The sequence below is a fragment of the Cyanistes caeruleus genome, chromosome 1 (genome assembly GCF_971803275.1).
Source record: "Cyanistes caeruleus chromosome 1, bCyaCae1.hap1.1, whole genome shotgun sequence".
NCBI classification, from domain to species: Eukaryota; Metazoa; Chordata; class Aves; order Passeriformes; family Paridae; genus Cyanistes; species Cyanistes caeruleus.
Window position 1 is genome coordinate 128,357,384 of NC_141701.1, and position 17,243 is coordinate 128,374,626.

Genomic DNA, 17,243 nt, shown 5'->3' on the forward strand with positions numbered 1-17,243 from the left:
ACCCAAGTGCAGGACCTGGCACTTTGCCTAACCAAACCTCGTGCTGTTATCCTCAGCCCATTGATCCAGCCTGTCAAGATCTCTTTGTAAGGATATCAAATGTAGAGAGACCAAATAATAAAATGTTGAACAGAATTCTCTTTCTAAGCATTGCCTATCTAAAGCTGGCATGAAGCCAATAGAACAGGTGGGAGCTCAACACCTTTATAATCTAAACTATCTTCAAAAGTGACACAGAGTTTGGAATCAGCAGCCTTACTCATGCTGAAGCATCTGGGTTCTCAGTAGTCACAAATACATATACTTGGCAAATCTGTTGTTCTTCAATAGTTTAAACTCATGGCATCAATTTAGTATCTTCTCATAACCACATCAGGTATTTGGATCTTGCAATGAAGCTTACTAACTTTACAGCTTGGATTACAATTACATACATTAAACAAAAAACTGTTCCCTATTGAAAATCTCAATTTATAGTGACTATTGCTGATAAAATTTCAAAATACAAAGTCTAGTTTACCTTCCATCTCTTTCTGCTGTCCCACCCTCTGTTACTGTTTTGACAAATATTCCCAGTTTTTCAAGACCTGCATCAGCTCCAACTCCCATTCCAATAATGCTTATTCCAAGTCCATCTTCATCTGTGAAAAAGGCAAAAGAAAGCATAAACTTCTTACATTCATCTGTACAGTTATTTGGTAGGTAAACATTCATGCTTTGGTTCCTCTTGGCTTTCTGTGTCAGTAACATTAGTATTACAGAATCACTAGGTTGGAAGAGACCATATTATTTTGCTTCCTTTTAAAAAAACTGTTTGACTACTATTCTAATTATACACAAAAAGTATCATCTGCAGCCTTATGAGGAGCTTAGAATAACAGACAAAGATTTTTATTCCTCCAGTGAAGAATGAACATATCACATCAAACACTGTGTAAAACCATGTTAATGGAGTGTCACAAAAAAATTCTCTTAAGAAGGTAAAAACTGCTTATTTCTAAGTTGCTTCTTTAATTCCTTACTGAACAATTCCTGAAATCCAAAGGTGACTACAACAAATGAACGAAATTTCAGGATAGGCTCTGTCAGTGTCACAGGAAGTGGAAATGGCACACAGACACAATACCTTTTTCTAGTTCAACTGGGAAGAGCTCCAGCTTTTCCACACGCTTCTCGAGTTCATATTCAGCTGATGCAGCCACTGGGTCAACTTCATCATTTCTCCTGTCATAGTCTTCATTAGAGTATGTATTGAAAACCTGTGGAAATAGATAAAAAGTCATTCAGCTACCCACTCTAAAGACTTCTGAATTATTAAATTAGCTACTACTTCTGTCCTGTGATGTTGCAAAGTTTGAAAAGGCTTTTAAAAGACAAATTTCTCATGTTCATCAAACTTCAGGTTTTTTAATTTGTGCTTTTTATTCAAGGAAGCACAAGTACACTTGCAAAAGTCAACTGAGTGTTTCTATTGTTTTTGATTATAAATTCAAAAGGTGATTGTTAATGTCTACGTTGGTCTATGCATGTAAATAATTGAAATACTTAATTTAACTCATTAAAATTCACTATTAATGAACATTAACAGAGTCAAATACATTGAAATTGTAATTGTAATATTCTGTATAGTCTTTCTGCAGTAGTCTTTAGGCCTTGTGAAGTTCCAGTTCACATTCATCCAAACAAAGCTCGACCTGAAGATCACTAATCTACATTTACATCACCTATGGATATTATAGAGATTATATTCTGTATTATGTATCAACTTTTTTAAAACAGCAATATACACAGCCATGGGTATTCTTTTACACTAATGAAGTTTACAGATTTATTTCATCTCTAACGCAGTAATTTAACAGTGACTGCATTAACCTGATTATATTATTTATGCTACTTACTATCATATTTTCAACATGGCCTTTAATCAGTGATTATTCAGATCTTCAGAAACATTAGTCAGGAAAAGCGTATTTTTGTATTTTAGAGATCAGAGTTTGCCAGCCTAATTCATTTAACTGTCTGCACTTAGCAGTAAGGAATATGTATTATTAGTGGTAGTAATTTTACTGAGCTTCAGTCCCACGGATAGATCATATTCATCACTTCAAATAAAGGAAAACAACTTTCCACATTTCCTCTTCTTCTTTTACAGACAAACAAAAGAAGACATCATTGCGTAGCCATGTTTTCCTTTATCACAGCTCCTTTTACAATATGAAACACTGCATCCTGCTACACAAATATTACAGAGTTCTCCAGAAGCCTGCTCTTTTACAGGCCTGCCTGGAGGCTCTGTCACGGTGTCCCTGGATGGAGCACACATGCCAGCTGGCTGCCCAGTGCAGTGACAGGAGCTGGGGCATTGCCACCTGAGGTCTCACCTGCCTGAGAAGCTGTTAGTACACATTCATTTCTTTTAAATAGTAAATATATTGAAGTTGAAAAACAAAAATACTTTAAAATACTATAATAAGTCTATTGACTACTTTATGGCTACCACTAAGCTACCAAAAAGCCCTCTCAGTTTTACATAAAGTAGTGGTTGAAACAGAAAAGACAGCAGTCACTCAGTGGGAATTTTAAGTCTTGTATTTCACATCAATGTGAAACATTTAATTTCCTCTTCCAAGAAGACTGAGATGATAAGCATTTTACGACAATTCACAAGCCTATCTCATTTTGATTTTTAGTCATTATGATGCAAGAAAAAGGCAGCTTTAACTATATTATGCTCCTAGAAAGCCTTCATAAATACATGCAAAGCCTAAGCAATAATAAAATACTTAATAAATACTTAATGCTGTCCAGTGCTGCTGAAGTTTTTATGCTGCTTTAGTATCTCTAAGATTGGTGAAAAGACACTGATGCAGGAACAAGTTATGAGGTGAGATACAATTCAAGGCTACCATTTCTAGCGTGACTAAAAATAGACAAAACCATCTCAAAGAGTCCACTCAACAGCAACGAAAAAGTGGTACATCCTCCCTCCTCTGTGACCTGGTATCCAAGGTAGCAGTTTTTACCCACTAAGGGTTCCATGTTCAAACCCAACCTCATTCATGCTGACACCAACCAAAATAAGGATCAATCAATAGAGTGAGACGCAATTAAAACATTACTGAGCTAAGATTTGGCCATAAATCTTTAGGTTTCAAACAGAGCAGACATGCAAGTAAGTACAGGTTAAAAACAGCTGTGAATTATCTCATGTATTAACATGACGAGAGAGACTCGTGCCTCAAATGTGAACAGAGATGAACTGCACCAACATCAAGGGAGATACTGCTTGCTGGAGACAAAGAACAGCTGAGAGAAAGGTGTAGGGGAAAATTATGCCACAAAATGAGCATATTTATTTCTGGATTGCTTTTCATCATGTTAACTAGTACCATTCTTTTCCTTGTGTTCCATGACTGGCATGAGAATATTGTGGAAGCAGTTTTAGATTTGTTGCAAAATGACTGAATATGCTCGAGGATAATTTTCTTTGAAAGCATCAAATTGATGAATTTTGATTGAATTTGGGTTTGGGACGTCTTTCTTGCATCAGATTAGACAGAAGAGATGGCTTCTTGGATTGTGCTCACTGTTTTGGAGTATTTTGTTAATCCCACTTAAAGGAAACCATATATACTGTTGGTGATGGAAAGTTATCATTATGTCTCCAAATACATTATGCCACTCTTATCTAGTACCTCACCTAAGCATTCACTCTGAGACTGTAGATCACTCATTGCACAAAGCTGTTTCCTAACTGGCATTTACTCACTGTCTTTTGTACACTGGCCATTAATTTTTCCCACTGCCTTCAACAAGGCCGTTGCCTCCCCCTGACTAGGGGAAGAAGAAGAAGAATATTCTTGTAAGTCATTTATCTCATTTTGTGCAATCACGTTTCATGGTTGGCTGATTCTATTAAATGAATCTCTGTGTTTTAAACTGAAGAAAATTTGTGCTTGAAAATTTTCTTTCTATGTGTAACAGTCTATCCACCAGAGTAATGAACTGCTTGCTCAGTACAGTCATGAGAACTGTCACTCAAGATTTCACTGCACTAAAAATAAGATAAACATTTATAACTTCTTCCTCAAAGTATGGTTAACTTGATTTAAGTGAAACTATTTCATCACGTCTGTTCCTGGTGTGTTTCTCAGAGTGTGCGTGGGATTTCAGACTCATGGGAATTCTCCCATTCCCTGTCGTTTGACAGATTTGGTTTTACCGCCACTCTGGCCAAGTACCCAGCAAAGTCACAATCACAGAATATGCTGAGTTGGAAGGAACCCACAAGGATCACAGAGTCCAACCCTGGGCCCTGTACAGGACTATCCACAGGAGGCACATTATAAGCCATTACTTATAAAGCATTACTTAAAAAGCAAGCTCTTTTCATGAAAATTCTATATAGTATCGTAATGTCTGATTTTACAACTACAAGTTGTAAAAAAACTTACAGGAAACTTTAGGAAAAAAGAAGTTTTCATAGAATTCACTTGTGACATTTTCTAGGATTTACAACAGCACTTGTGGAAAACAAAAAGCCAAGAGCGGTGACATGTTGAAACAAGCCCTGAAGAACTGCTGTTAACAGAACATACTTCTGTGTTCTCTGAAGTGACAGAAAAAGGGGTCATCAGTGATTCATCCAGCACCAATATAGTAACAAACTGTAACATCAAAGAAGCAGGTATAATTGTTAGGCACCCTGGGTGGTATCCCCCAGGGAAATCATACATACGCACACAGATCATTTGCGTCTCTTTGGTAAAACATAAGCTAGGGAAGACATGTCACTAACTATAAAAATATGCTGCTGACTAATTTAGGAAAAAAAAACAACTACATTTTTGTTTCAGTACTTCATCTTTAGGGGTAAGATCAGAAGGATGAAAACTGATTATTCTTGAAAAAAGGCACCTAAGTTTGGGGTGTTTTCCCACAGCTCTTAACTACCAATATTTTACAGAATTTAGCTAACAGTAACCAGTAGGTAGTGACAAGGGTTTTTTTAAAATTTTTTTCATCAAGTCAGAATTGAGATAACTTTATAGAGTCACAAGGGCTATCCTTCCCATGGGCTAACCAGCTCAGTGCTACACAAACCACAATATTAGTGTTGCATGCTATAAACTGTGCAACTGTGCAATAAAAACTGTTGTATCTGATATAAGGCTGAGAGAATTGGGGTTGTTCAACCTGGAAAAGAGAAAGCTTAGGGGTGACATAACTGTGGTCTCCAACACCTGAAGGAAGACTACAAAAAGGATGGAGAGAGACTATTTACAAGAGCATGTAGTGACAGGACAATGGGAAATAGATTTAAACTGCAAGGGAGAAGATTTAGATTATCTATAATGAAACACTGAGGATAACCTCTCTGTGCTGAAGAAGCTAAATGAGGAGAAGAAATCACAATTTGACCATTACCTTCTGCTTTAAAATCTTTCTACAGCATAGCTTCAGGGAGAAGAGGAAGCTCTGGCAATGTCTGAAATTGGTGACTATTTTTTTTAAAAGTTTTTTCTCTGCAAAGTGGTTGCTTTGTCACAGTCAAAGGCAGTGAGTCAGTGAGGAGGCTTCCTCCAGCTTTCCTGGCTTCATGCTCCCCTAAAGCCTGTGTGGGCATCAGCCGTCACTAACGCCTCAGCAAGGAAGCATCCAGGAGACAAATCTTCCCAAGAGGCAATTGCAGGAATGAGACACAGATGGGAATTAGACAACAGCAATATTGAAAGAAACTGCTTGTCTAACATCAAATCCGTGCCTGGGGTTTCCCTCAGAAAGCTCTGTAGGAGAGAGATCTGTTTTAAGTGTCCTGAAACTCTGGCAAAGAGACCTGCACAGCAGATTTATGTTTCTAAAATCCTAAAAGTATCTGGGCCCTAGACTTCTCCGTTCCAGAGAGACCTCTTCAGACATATGACAAGCCAGGAGCAGCTGCTGTGACACACAGACAAACTGTTCAATTTGTTGAGGCAAACTGGAAAATATTATCTCTGTGTACTCTTGTTTTAGACAAGTGGAACAAGTTATCAAGGTTTCTACCTGTTAGAACATTATGAAGACCAACTGTACTAGAAAACCACAGTGTCACTGTCCTGCAGCAGTGCCAACACATCTCAGTTTGGATCTATACACCTCTGTGCACTACAGCACATCCTCCTAAACTCAAACCATGCCACAGTGGTGTTTCCTGGTGGGAGACAAGCATTAAAATGCATGGGCTAACCACACACATTCAGTAGTCCTGTAACATAAGGGTGTGTTTGCTTCATGGTATAAGTAGTTAAAGAACCAGCCAGACTCCTCTGTTAGGCTTCTTTCACTGAAACTAGTATCTTAAATTTTATACACCAAAATTGCCTAGGTGGTACTGCACATGGATCATCCTCCCTGTCCCTGCTATTTGGCTCACTTTTGGTGTGAATTTTTTAAAACACTTGTTTTCATTAAGTAGTTTCCTAGAAGCAGTGAAAATTATTGTTTATATCCACTTACTATTTATTCAGTGTGTAGTTGTTTTATTGCTGAAGTACTAGTTTTATTACAATTTACATTGCTACTTGTCTATGTAGCAGAAAAATACAAAATCACTGTAGCAGTAAATGAGATGCATGCCCCACATAAAGACCTCATGCTGCTACTCTAGTCAAAACAGGTCACCGTAATTAGCAAGCAAAGGTAAGCCCTGTTACTGAAGAGTAAAACCTCAGCTCACATGGAACTTGTAGCTCTATTAGGGCTGCTGTGTGTCTGTTTTAGTAAGTGAGTAAAATAGCAAGGTACACTGAGACCTAGAGTTGACAAAGATATACAGACAGACTTATCTGAATATTCCTGCTTGTTTGTTGTTTTTTTTTTAAATACAGTGACAAGTCACAATTCCGTAAGGATTTTCCTTTCTCACTCTTTTTTTTGTCATAACCATTAATACAAATGGCAAGTCACAGTACTGTCCTGTTTTATATTAATTGTACAGGCCAAACAATTTTCACTCAATTCTCTTTGATGAGTTTTGCATACCCGGGTCTAAATCTTCTGTGATAGTGGATTGGTTTTTCTAAAGCAGCAGCTTGGATGCAACAGTGTAATGGGAGGTATAAATGACTAGTGAGGTGATTTCCCGGAGTCTTATTGATCATATAACAATCCCAAGGAGACTTTTTCAGTGTTATGTACTTCACATGTACCCTTCATATGTAATTCAGCCCTTTGCCTCATCCTGCCTTTTTCTTTAACTCTACTTAGCACTACTGTAACTTACCAACAAATACGTACTTTGCAACTGCTGCTGTCTATTTGTGGTCCGTTATCGACTATTTAGAGAATAAAAATCATGAAGACAAAAAACCTTTATATTTTTCACTATGGTAGTTTGACAATTGCAGGGGAAAGAGCCTAGAGACAATCCTGGATTCCCATTAAGCTCAGGGTTCATCCAAAGGTCCCTCCTACTGGACTTTCATAGATCCTGGAGAGATTAGAGTTGTGGATATAGCAGTTTAACACCTTAGCATTTACAGCAGCGTGGTACTGACCTACAAACCTGAACCAGTCTTTAGCTGACTTTTCCTGCTTCAGGGAAAAGTAAAAACATTTGCCTACACCTTGAGAGTGTCTCTATCCAGCAGAACAAAGATGCAGTTGCAACAAGAGCACTCCAATAGCCATGCTATACAAAAAAAAAAAAAAAAGAAAAAAAAAAAAAAAGAAAAAATATGAACAAGCGTATTTAAGAAGAATATGAATTTCCAAAATGATAGCCGATATATTTTATCACTCGTTTGGCAGTTCCTTCTATTGCCAAGGTAACAAACCAGCATGCTCAAGAATTCATTGTATCTTTGAACATTGAAATAAGCAGGCAAAAGAGAATGTTTGAAGTGAGCAGAGTTTGACAAATTAATTAAAATACAGTACAGGCTCAAATCTCGACTCTGGCGTCCAAACAACTTTAAACAGATAGGAGAGCATGAATCAAAGTTCCAGTTTCTGTCCCTAGACATTTATTCCTGAATCTGCTGCAGTATTTCTTCCAGATCTTTTTACTGCTGCCAATCTACATCCTAACTGATGGTGCTATTTTCCTTCTGCCTTTAAGTGTGACACATAAGCTAGCCAAGAGCAAATGCTGCTTTTGGTACCAATTAGTACAGACTGCCATACAGTAGCAAAGTCACCATGAATCAACGAATCAGTGTTTCTTCTCCCAGCAATCTCACTCTCCCTCAGCCTACAAGTCAAGAGGTCTAAATGCAGAGTAAAAATTACACAAATGTTCTCTGCCAGAGGCAAGAGATAAACAAAACACTAGAAACAAAATATTGACTATGCATACAACATTCTGTTTAAAATAAATATCAGCAGAGGTAAATTGTGTAACCTCCATGGTCACTAAAAATAACTCCACAAAAAATTTCATAAGCAATTGCTTTTCTTCGCTTGCAGACAATACAAATCATATATATGTATAAACTATACAGAAATAATTAATTCAACCTGAGTTTTATTGTGAAATTATAATATTTTATAAACAACAAAAATAATACAATTCTCCTACATAAATCTATATATAAAAATCGTTTAAATGTACTATAAGTAGTACACATTGCTATCTATCTCTTTACCTGAAACAGAGAAGAAAGCAGAGGTAGAAGAAAAGAGCTAGGTGGAAACAGTCTGTCTTGGTGTCTGCTTTTCTCAATATTACATCATCAACACAAATCCTATTGGGCTTTTTAAGGTTACAAAATTGCAACTTCTCCAGGATTTTTTATGACTCTTTCACACACCTTGTCTAATTCGTAGGAGCTATGGCATTTGGTACTAATTGCCCAACTGCTAACATTCCTGCAGACACAGCTGCAGGGGCAAGGGAGAAGGATCTCCAATGACAGAAACCAATTTATAGCCTTGTCTCAGACCAAGGGATAAAAGGCAAATGTACCACCACACCAGCTCATAGCAAGAGCCTTTATGAATCTCTAAAGGTGTTCCACCACCACTTTTCACAATATTTACATTCTTATAAAAATCTCAAGAGAGGCTTGGATTTTATTTTTTTTAATGGGAAGTCCTTAATGAATTCTTTAACTGAGATGAGATTACTAAACATAGTGCTTAAAATCTTCAGATGAGTGGGGGAAATTCTGTTATATTCTACTAAGAAAAACATCATGAGATGTAATAAACTCTTCTTTAAACATATACTACTATATAAATACACAGCTTATGAGTTAAAGAATAGCTAAGTATGACATTCAGTATTAGACAGCCCTTCAGTCTTCTGTACAGGGTAAACATACTCAATTTCAGATGGAACATGTTACAGAGGGTTATCTCTATAGTTTCTAGTACAAGCAGATATTCTTCCACAGTAACAGAAACACTTATGATTCTCTGGAATCTAAAGCCTTTTAGTAGCCTATTGCTACATTCACATTAACATCACCATGCAGTGATGTAAAAGAGACCCATTAGTGGGGTGTTGCATTAATTTGGTAGGAGGGCTGCAGCAGTACAGCCTGTTGATGCCATTGCTTGTGTATAAAAACGGACAAACAGGCAGAGTGTAAGAGGATTAATGGAAAAGCTTCTGTAATACAGCAAAAGGTTTGCTGTGTTTTGTAAACATCTTTCAAATGGAAAGTGTGCAATGCCACATTCTCAGTGCCAGACCACTACTCAATTACTTTATATTGTAGACTTACCAATTCCTTAATTGCACCTGCAGGCAGAATTCATTTTGGCTGACTGCATTTTTGCTAATGATAGTTTCACATTCACACTGTTTAGTACAATGAATTGCATCCTAGTAAGATGTAAAACTGCCTAGAGTAAGCAAAAGAATGTTTATCCATTAAGCATTCATACCAAGTGTATTACATTACAGTTAATCACACCAATGCTTCAAAAATGAGACAGTCTGTATTTCCAGAGGAATTTAGCCTTTCTAATGCCTCCTAATATGGTAGGTGGGGTAACAGACTTTAACACAAGCCAAGAACAGGCGTTCCCAGGTCTGACAGCATAACTGGTTCAAACACACCAGCTCTAAGTGCAATTTAAAATATGGTATTAATGCAGCAAGAAACAGAGGGTTACAAATGTTCACACAAAGTATATCCAAATAAACAAAGAGAACGACAGATCATGGGGATAAGCCGGCATTAATGAATAATGCTAGCTTGGGATGAGACTACAGTAATAATGCCACAAAGTGGGGATTCAAGATAAACACTTTTAAAGTGACTCAATCCAACACTATTTTTGGACATTTTTCAACTTCAACATTTGCTATGACATCAGGCACAAAGATATTACCCCCTTGAAAACAATAGCAAAATTAACTTCATCAACCCCAAGGAAAGTCTCTTTTACAGCTGGTTTTCACTCCACCCTGTGTACTGTGGAAAAATTAAACAAGCAGAGAAACTACAATGAGTTTTGCTCACCTGAAGATTTTACACAACTCAACTCTTTGTGTCCAAATTTACTGCATAAATTCAAATTTATTACGGACATTTTCTATACACAAATTTGTGACGGATTTGAAATTTTGGAGAACCAAATGCAAAGTGTAGCACTCAGTGGTGTGGGAAATTGGGAGGATGCACTTATACATGCGCATTTTGGGACTGGGTGTTTGGTTTTTTTTAAAGAGTTTTGGTCTATTTTTTTCCCCACAGGAACACCTTGCTTTACTGTTCTGGGATTGACCAAACATCTCTCTGTGCATGCCTTCAATAGTCCTTGCATATTGTATTTAAGCAGGTAGGACACCACATCCTTAGATCTCTGTTATTGGATACAAAACCAGACACGGGATTAAATGTGAGCTCACTGCTGTTTCTGCCACATGCCAGCAGTGGAGATGGCTGTGGAAGCTGGCAAACTCCTGAACCTTTAGTACTGACCTGAGCCCTCTGAGCTTTGTTTTCCAGATGCAACTTCCTGACCTGCTGTGGGCAGAAAAGTGAAGCTCCAGACAAACATTTCACCTTTGTAAGGGAAACTAAAATACGAGGCATAACTTTCTGTCCAGATTTGCTCAAGCAGAGGAGGGAAAGTGCTGTTTATCCCATGCTATAGTTCTGTGACACAGAACTATAAAAGCTACAGAAGAACCTCTCTATCTGTTGTGTCAGTGCAGGGAAGAGAGCAGGGGCATCTCTGAGTTCAGTTACTCCAGCAGCTGAAGAGTGCAGCACACAGCTGGTATCACTGTCACTCACAGTAACTGTATTTTGGCTACAAACAGCTGCACATTTCTTTTAAAAGTAAAACAGACACCATTTAGCAGAAGCTGGATATACTCCAGATAGCAGATTAAAATGGGTGTAATCTGTGTATGACAGGCTAGAAAGCCAATACAGTAAGCCTTTCAGTTATCTTAGCATGATTTTAATGGGTACCCCGTTCTAGTATAATGAATGAAGAGAACATACCCAATATCTGTATAAAATACTGACATCTAAATATTTTTCAGTCAGCTAGTGTTAATTCTCTAAGAAAACTGGCAAGGCTGTGACTCTTGCCGAAAAGAAGAGCTGTGAATGAACTAGAGGAAGAGGGCAAATTAATCTCACAAAACTTTGCTGGAATATATTTACACATATAACCTTAGATATTTTTATGAATCCATAATTTAAAAAAAAAACCAAAAAGTACACACCCAAGCTTTTTAGAAACCCATCTTCTGAAATAGTATTTTATAATTATGGTTTCAAGAATATCCATCAATACTGAAAGGCTTATTTTCTTGGGCATGACTACTGTTCTTAACCCTCTGTAGATCAAACTTAAGGAAAAAGAGAAAACAATTCAAAAAAGCTCTTGTAAATCCCTCTTTAATATTACTAACAAAAGGCTAGTACTGTCAAGAAAAACATAAATTACAACGTTAACATTCACTGCAAAACTGCAAGACAGACAATTAATACAAAGTATATGTAACTCCTCGCTGCTTTTTACCCCTAAAACACCCCAATGGTGAATAAACCACTGCCTTGGATGACAAAGTTAGATAAGTGGTGTGGGAAAATAAACATACAATGGGATATCAGAACAACCAAGCTGGTAAAACTTCAATCTTGCAAACTTTAATTTTAACCTTATTGTTACTGATTAAACACTCTTAAGATTCTAAAAAAAAAAATCTTACCAAAAGAGCACCTTTGTCGCTGTTTGACACGAAATGATTCACACGGACACAGCTCAATGTGTGATAGGAAAAAGAGAGCGATTTATTCCATGATTCCAGTATTTATAGATTCTCGACAATGACCAGGGATTGGATAGTCAGGTCACCACCTTCCCAACCCCACTGGTAGTGAGAAACGTCTATCAAAAGACATTTCTTTAATGGAATGTATAAACATCTATGTTTATAGTTACTTTCCTGGGAAAGTGGCTAGAAACTAGGAAAACAAGATCAGAAGGCTTAATTCTCAGGTGACATACCTTTTCCTTGCAAATAAAATAATTGGAAAATAGCATGAAATGGCAATTTTTAAAAGCCTTTTCTGTAGTACTGGTAAACTAAATAACCACAAATACAGTATTGTCCGTAATCAGATAAAGTTTTAGCTTTTGGTCCCTTGCAGTAAAGTGTCCAAAAGGATGCCATCAACCACGTTAGTCTTGATAGCAAGCAACGTTTTCAAAGATTTTTCAAGAGCAAAACCAATAAAAGTGCATGCCAGAAGGTAAAGAATTAGCCAAATATGTTCATTGCTCACGACCAACTGAGGCATCAGCCCCAGACGCAAGGCAGCTGCACAAAGGTGCTCCTGCAGCTCGGGCACAGGAGTCCATCCATGCTCAGGTGTGAAAGCTGAGCCTAAGAGCCACACATGGCCCATGCAGGCAACAATCCCGGGTCAGGAACAAATAACATAAAGTGCTGGCTAAAGAACTGTGCAAATATCAAATGGATTCCCTCCAGGGTTTTTTTGGGTTTTTTCCAAAAACCAAAAAAGGAAAATCTTTCCTCTTAAGAATTCAAAAATCTCTAGAAGTATGAGCATCACTCCAATTGCAAGGAGCACAAAAGAACAGTGCAGAAAATACAGGAGGGGGAAAACAGGCAGTCAAGCTTTAAATTGCAACTGCAATTCTGGCAATATAGAGCTTTTAACATTTTACTTAACTTTGCAAATGACAATTTAAGCCTAATGTCTAAACAGTTTTGGTACCACACAGAACATCAACAGTAGGTGATTGCCACAGAAAGAGATGCAGAGAATTGGTAATCTTGGTAAACTGGTTAACTGAAAACTGTTTGACAGTTCTTTGAATTAAAAGCAACTTGAACATATCATGCATGTTATTGCATATTTACCCTGAAAGGCACAAGACATTGCTTCAACTCAAGTTTTAAAAATTATTTTATCTGATCAGGCAGGCATCATAAAAACAGTATTAAATTAATCCTACTTTACTTATCTTTGGTAAGAGGTAACCTTTAGGTTAAAAGCCTGACTTGCCAAAAAAGGGTCTCTATCAAAATGTGCTTTAAATTCAAGCTTTTAAATAGTGAACATACTCCATCTTCCATGCCCTAAGCTTAATTTTATTTCTGATGAATGTCATAACTCAATAAAAAAGGCACAAGAAAAATACAAACAGTAATTGTTGTGTCTTAATGTTATGCCTTTGAACTAAGAGGCAAATTTGTGGAAAAGCCATAATGTCTCTGTTTAGAAAAGAAGTTGTATTTTATTATTTCAGCTGACTTTTCTGAGCTTTTTCTGGAGTAGGTGCTTGAAAACCAGATGCACAAAATGAGTTCTCTGACTTGTACACAAAATGCATTTTAGATACAAGAGTTGCTCTTCATACTCAAGCTTTTTCTCTGTTCTACCAAAACTTTAGCTGTCTTACAGCTTATATTGATTTCTGCTAAAACAGATGAGAATAAAAGTCCTTCTACTGAGTAGTAAGAACAAAGTAAAAGTTGTTGTTTTGCCTTTCAAAAATGCTTAATTAACTGGGGACTTCTTTATGGAACCAGAAATTAGTCAGCAAGAGACAACTGCTACATGATAACCATCTAGATGAAAATCACTGTGTGTGCAATGCAAAATAATTAAATCAACATTAACCCTCCCTTATGGAAGGTACCTCAAACTGCTGTTCTCCTCCTACCATAAGAGTATGCACTGACAGCTACAGCTAAATCAATCTTCTATCTACCACCTCCAAGGCCTGTTGCTAATGTGTAAGAACCTTAATGCAGGCCATCAGAGTGATGACAATATCCCACCAACAATATCCCATCTCCTCCATAGCTTCAGTCATGAACCTTGTGAGGTTCATTAAACAGTAATGATCCCCCACACAAAACCAAGAGCACAAGTTTTGTTTGAGAGGGCTTTGTTATTAAACCATTGTGGTGCAGTAATGCACCCAGGACAGTCCCTAGTGTCTGTTTCCATTGTGCTAGAAACAATGTGAAGACTGGAAAAAGCCCTTCTCAAATAATGGCTATGAAAACCCCAACAAGATAATTGGCAGTAAAAGCAATCAGTAATTTTACAATAAACTATTCTCTTCACTACTTTTTATGGATTACCATTACTAATAATACAGTAAAATAAAATGTACACCAGATTATGGTGAAAGAAATGGAAATCTCAAATTTGGCAGGTTGCAGGTATTGACTAATAAAGAGAAATACTGGCATTCTCCATGGACTCAGTCACATTTGTTTCTCTTCAATAAGGTGTCAAATTATTTTTATAAGAAAAAAGAACATTTAATCTACTCCAGAGCACTATTGCAATGGTCTCCTAAGTGCTGAGAACCCTGCAGCATGACTTTGTGTTTTTAACATCTTTTTTTTGATGGCAGTTTGGTTATTCAGGTGGGATGAGGTATCCCAGCAGTCCAGTGATGTGCTATTGTGAAACACGCAGTAAGTGATCCAAACTCAGCCTGACCTCACCACAAATTACAATGAAGACAGATCCACTATGTCTATCAGGGTGCCAGCTGAGACTGAGACTGAAGACAGACAGTTAGTACAGGGAACACCTTTTGCAGGATGGCTCAGTACCAGAGAAAAGCAAAGATCACAGCTGCAGAAGTCAGTTTTGGCCAGAGGGGATGTGTAGCAGATCAATTTGCTGCATGAAGCTTAAAATCCAAAAGCCAAAATCACAACTTCAAAAGAAGAAAAGGAGTGGGGGGTTTTTGTGAGATACAGAAGTACTTCTATGAGAAATTAATTTGGAGAAAAATAGTATATAAGTCTAGCAAAGTCTGGCAGATGGAAATGCTGAGCACTAACAGCAAAATGACTGAAAGTATCAGACATGTCCTGACGCAGCTGAAAAATCATACTTTGGATTCTTGTTCAAAACTGTATAGATGAAATAAAAATAAGTAGCTTTAGAAAAATAATAATATAAAAGAAAGAGAGAGAGAAAGATAGAAAGAGAGAAAGAGAGAGAGAGAGAAAGATTATTTCCGAAGTAAGTATATTTCAATTCTATTCCCCACCACTTGAAATCCAAGGTGCTATTTCACCCATACATCCTTACCCAGATATTCTGGTTACAGCTGGTGCAAGAAACAGCAATGGTTTAACTAAGGCACAGATCAAGAACATACAAAGCCAAAGGACTCTCCTCTACTCGCCTGAAGACCCACAGCACTCCTTCCTGAGGGAAAGGGCTAGCAGACCATGAGCAGGGGGAGGAAAGCAATGCTCCCCAGAAAGCTGGTCGCAGCTGCCAGATGCCCATCCCTCCTGATAGTTATTTTAAGTGCCCAAATTCAGTCAAATTTTATGCCAAATTTGAGAAATGAAGAAAAACAAGAAGTTTAGAAGAGAAGAAAACTTTGTATTTTCACCTCTGAATTCTGACATAGGCAGTAAACTCCAAAAGCAGATATTCATGTTCTACAAAACTTCAGCAGTAAAATGACACAGTTCTGAATTTGTGCCAGATCATTATGACCTAATAACTATTAAAGTAGTAATTGTAATACATAATGTATGTTATTACTGTGTCTTACTGCTGAGGCTCAGCCTTCCCTCCTTTCAAAGAAATGGATCTCAAATTGAACCTTGTTGTTACATTTCAGATATATCAGAATTTAATGCCCAATGTCTTTCCTTGCTGGAAAGAAGGATTCCATCATCCCACGTGGAACACAATGGGCTCAATGTCCCTTGAGCTGCACAGAAAATTAACCAGGCAGGCAGGCTGGTGGACATGCATACCAAGAACCTCCATTCCCCTGCAAGTCCATGACTGTAAGTACTGAAATAAATAAAATGGTATCAGAAAGACTTAAAAATAATGTAATATAGTAATATATTACACACATATATGATATATAGTTTATATAAGTTCAGCTTTGATAAAAACAAAAGTGTCAGACACCTCTTTGATGTAAGTTTTTGTGTGAACTAAATCTAAAATGTTCTTTCAAATAAAGACAATTGAAGAAAAATCAGCTGCAAAGGAAAGGGATTTTGGAAGCCACCAAGGCACACAGAGAGATTCTTGGTTTGATGATACTCATCCACTGTGTTCCAGCATAACCTGAACTACTGCTTAAACTATATATAAATACATAATATTAATTAAAAATTAAAATACAAATTATAAATTAAAATACAATGCAAATCATGTAATACCCCATTTTGGTCTATGGTACCTCCCAAACATAAAGACTATGCAAAGTGAACATTTCTTCATCTCTTCACCTGTTCCTTCAAATCCTTTCTAAGAAATGTAGGCAGCCTGAAGATGCAAGGTGTAGGTAAGGTGTCTAGGAAGAAGACATTAGAAGTAAAAGGCAAAAGAATGAATTACCAGAAATGAAGTCCAAATTTGAAAACAAATTTATAAGCAAATTTTCAGTGGTGCACACTAAATTAAAAAATTTACAGGAATTTGGAATTAATAAGCTTTTGCTGAGGGGGAAGCCAAACTGGACAAACTGGAAGATATTTAAGAGCTCCAGGCTTAGCTGAGGGGGCCAGAGGACCTCCAGAGGAGGTCACCATTGCCCTGACTGGCATGGAAATGGAAAAAAAGATTAGTAGGAATGGGTAAAACAGGAAAGAATTCACAGATCTGATACCTCCTTTTGTTGCCTTTTTGCTGCTTCTCAATTAATTTTGCTTACCCAGCAAGAAGCACAAAAAAAGACTGTAACTAAATGAATGGGACTATTCATTAAACAATCTAGACAGATCTTCCAAGGAAAAAAACTGAATGAGAAGA

At 37.2% G+C, this 17,243-nt stretch overlaps 1 protein-coding gene across 8 annotated transcripts in view; it reads right to left on the minus strand.

Annotated features, from left to right (window-relative positions):
- The window catches only part of PPP1R9A (protein phosphatase 1 regulatory subunit 9A), a 134,478-nt gene that overhangs the window by 62,424 nt on the left and 54,811 nt on the right, over positions 1-17,243 (minus strand). For all 8 annotated transcript variants that reach the window (XM_086856993.1, XM_086856975.1, XM_086857014.1 and 5 more), the window contains exons 3-4: positions 1,127-1,259; positions 521-641 (exon numbers count right to left, since the gene is read on the minus strand). In XM_086856993.1, coding sequence (XP_086713119.1) covers positions 521-641; positions 1,127-1,259 — 254 coding nt within the window. The remainder of the gene's footprint in view (positions 1-520; positions 642-1,126; positions 1,260-17,243) is intronic.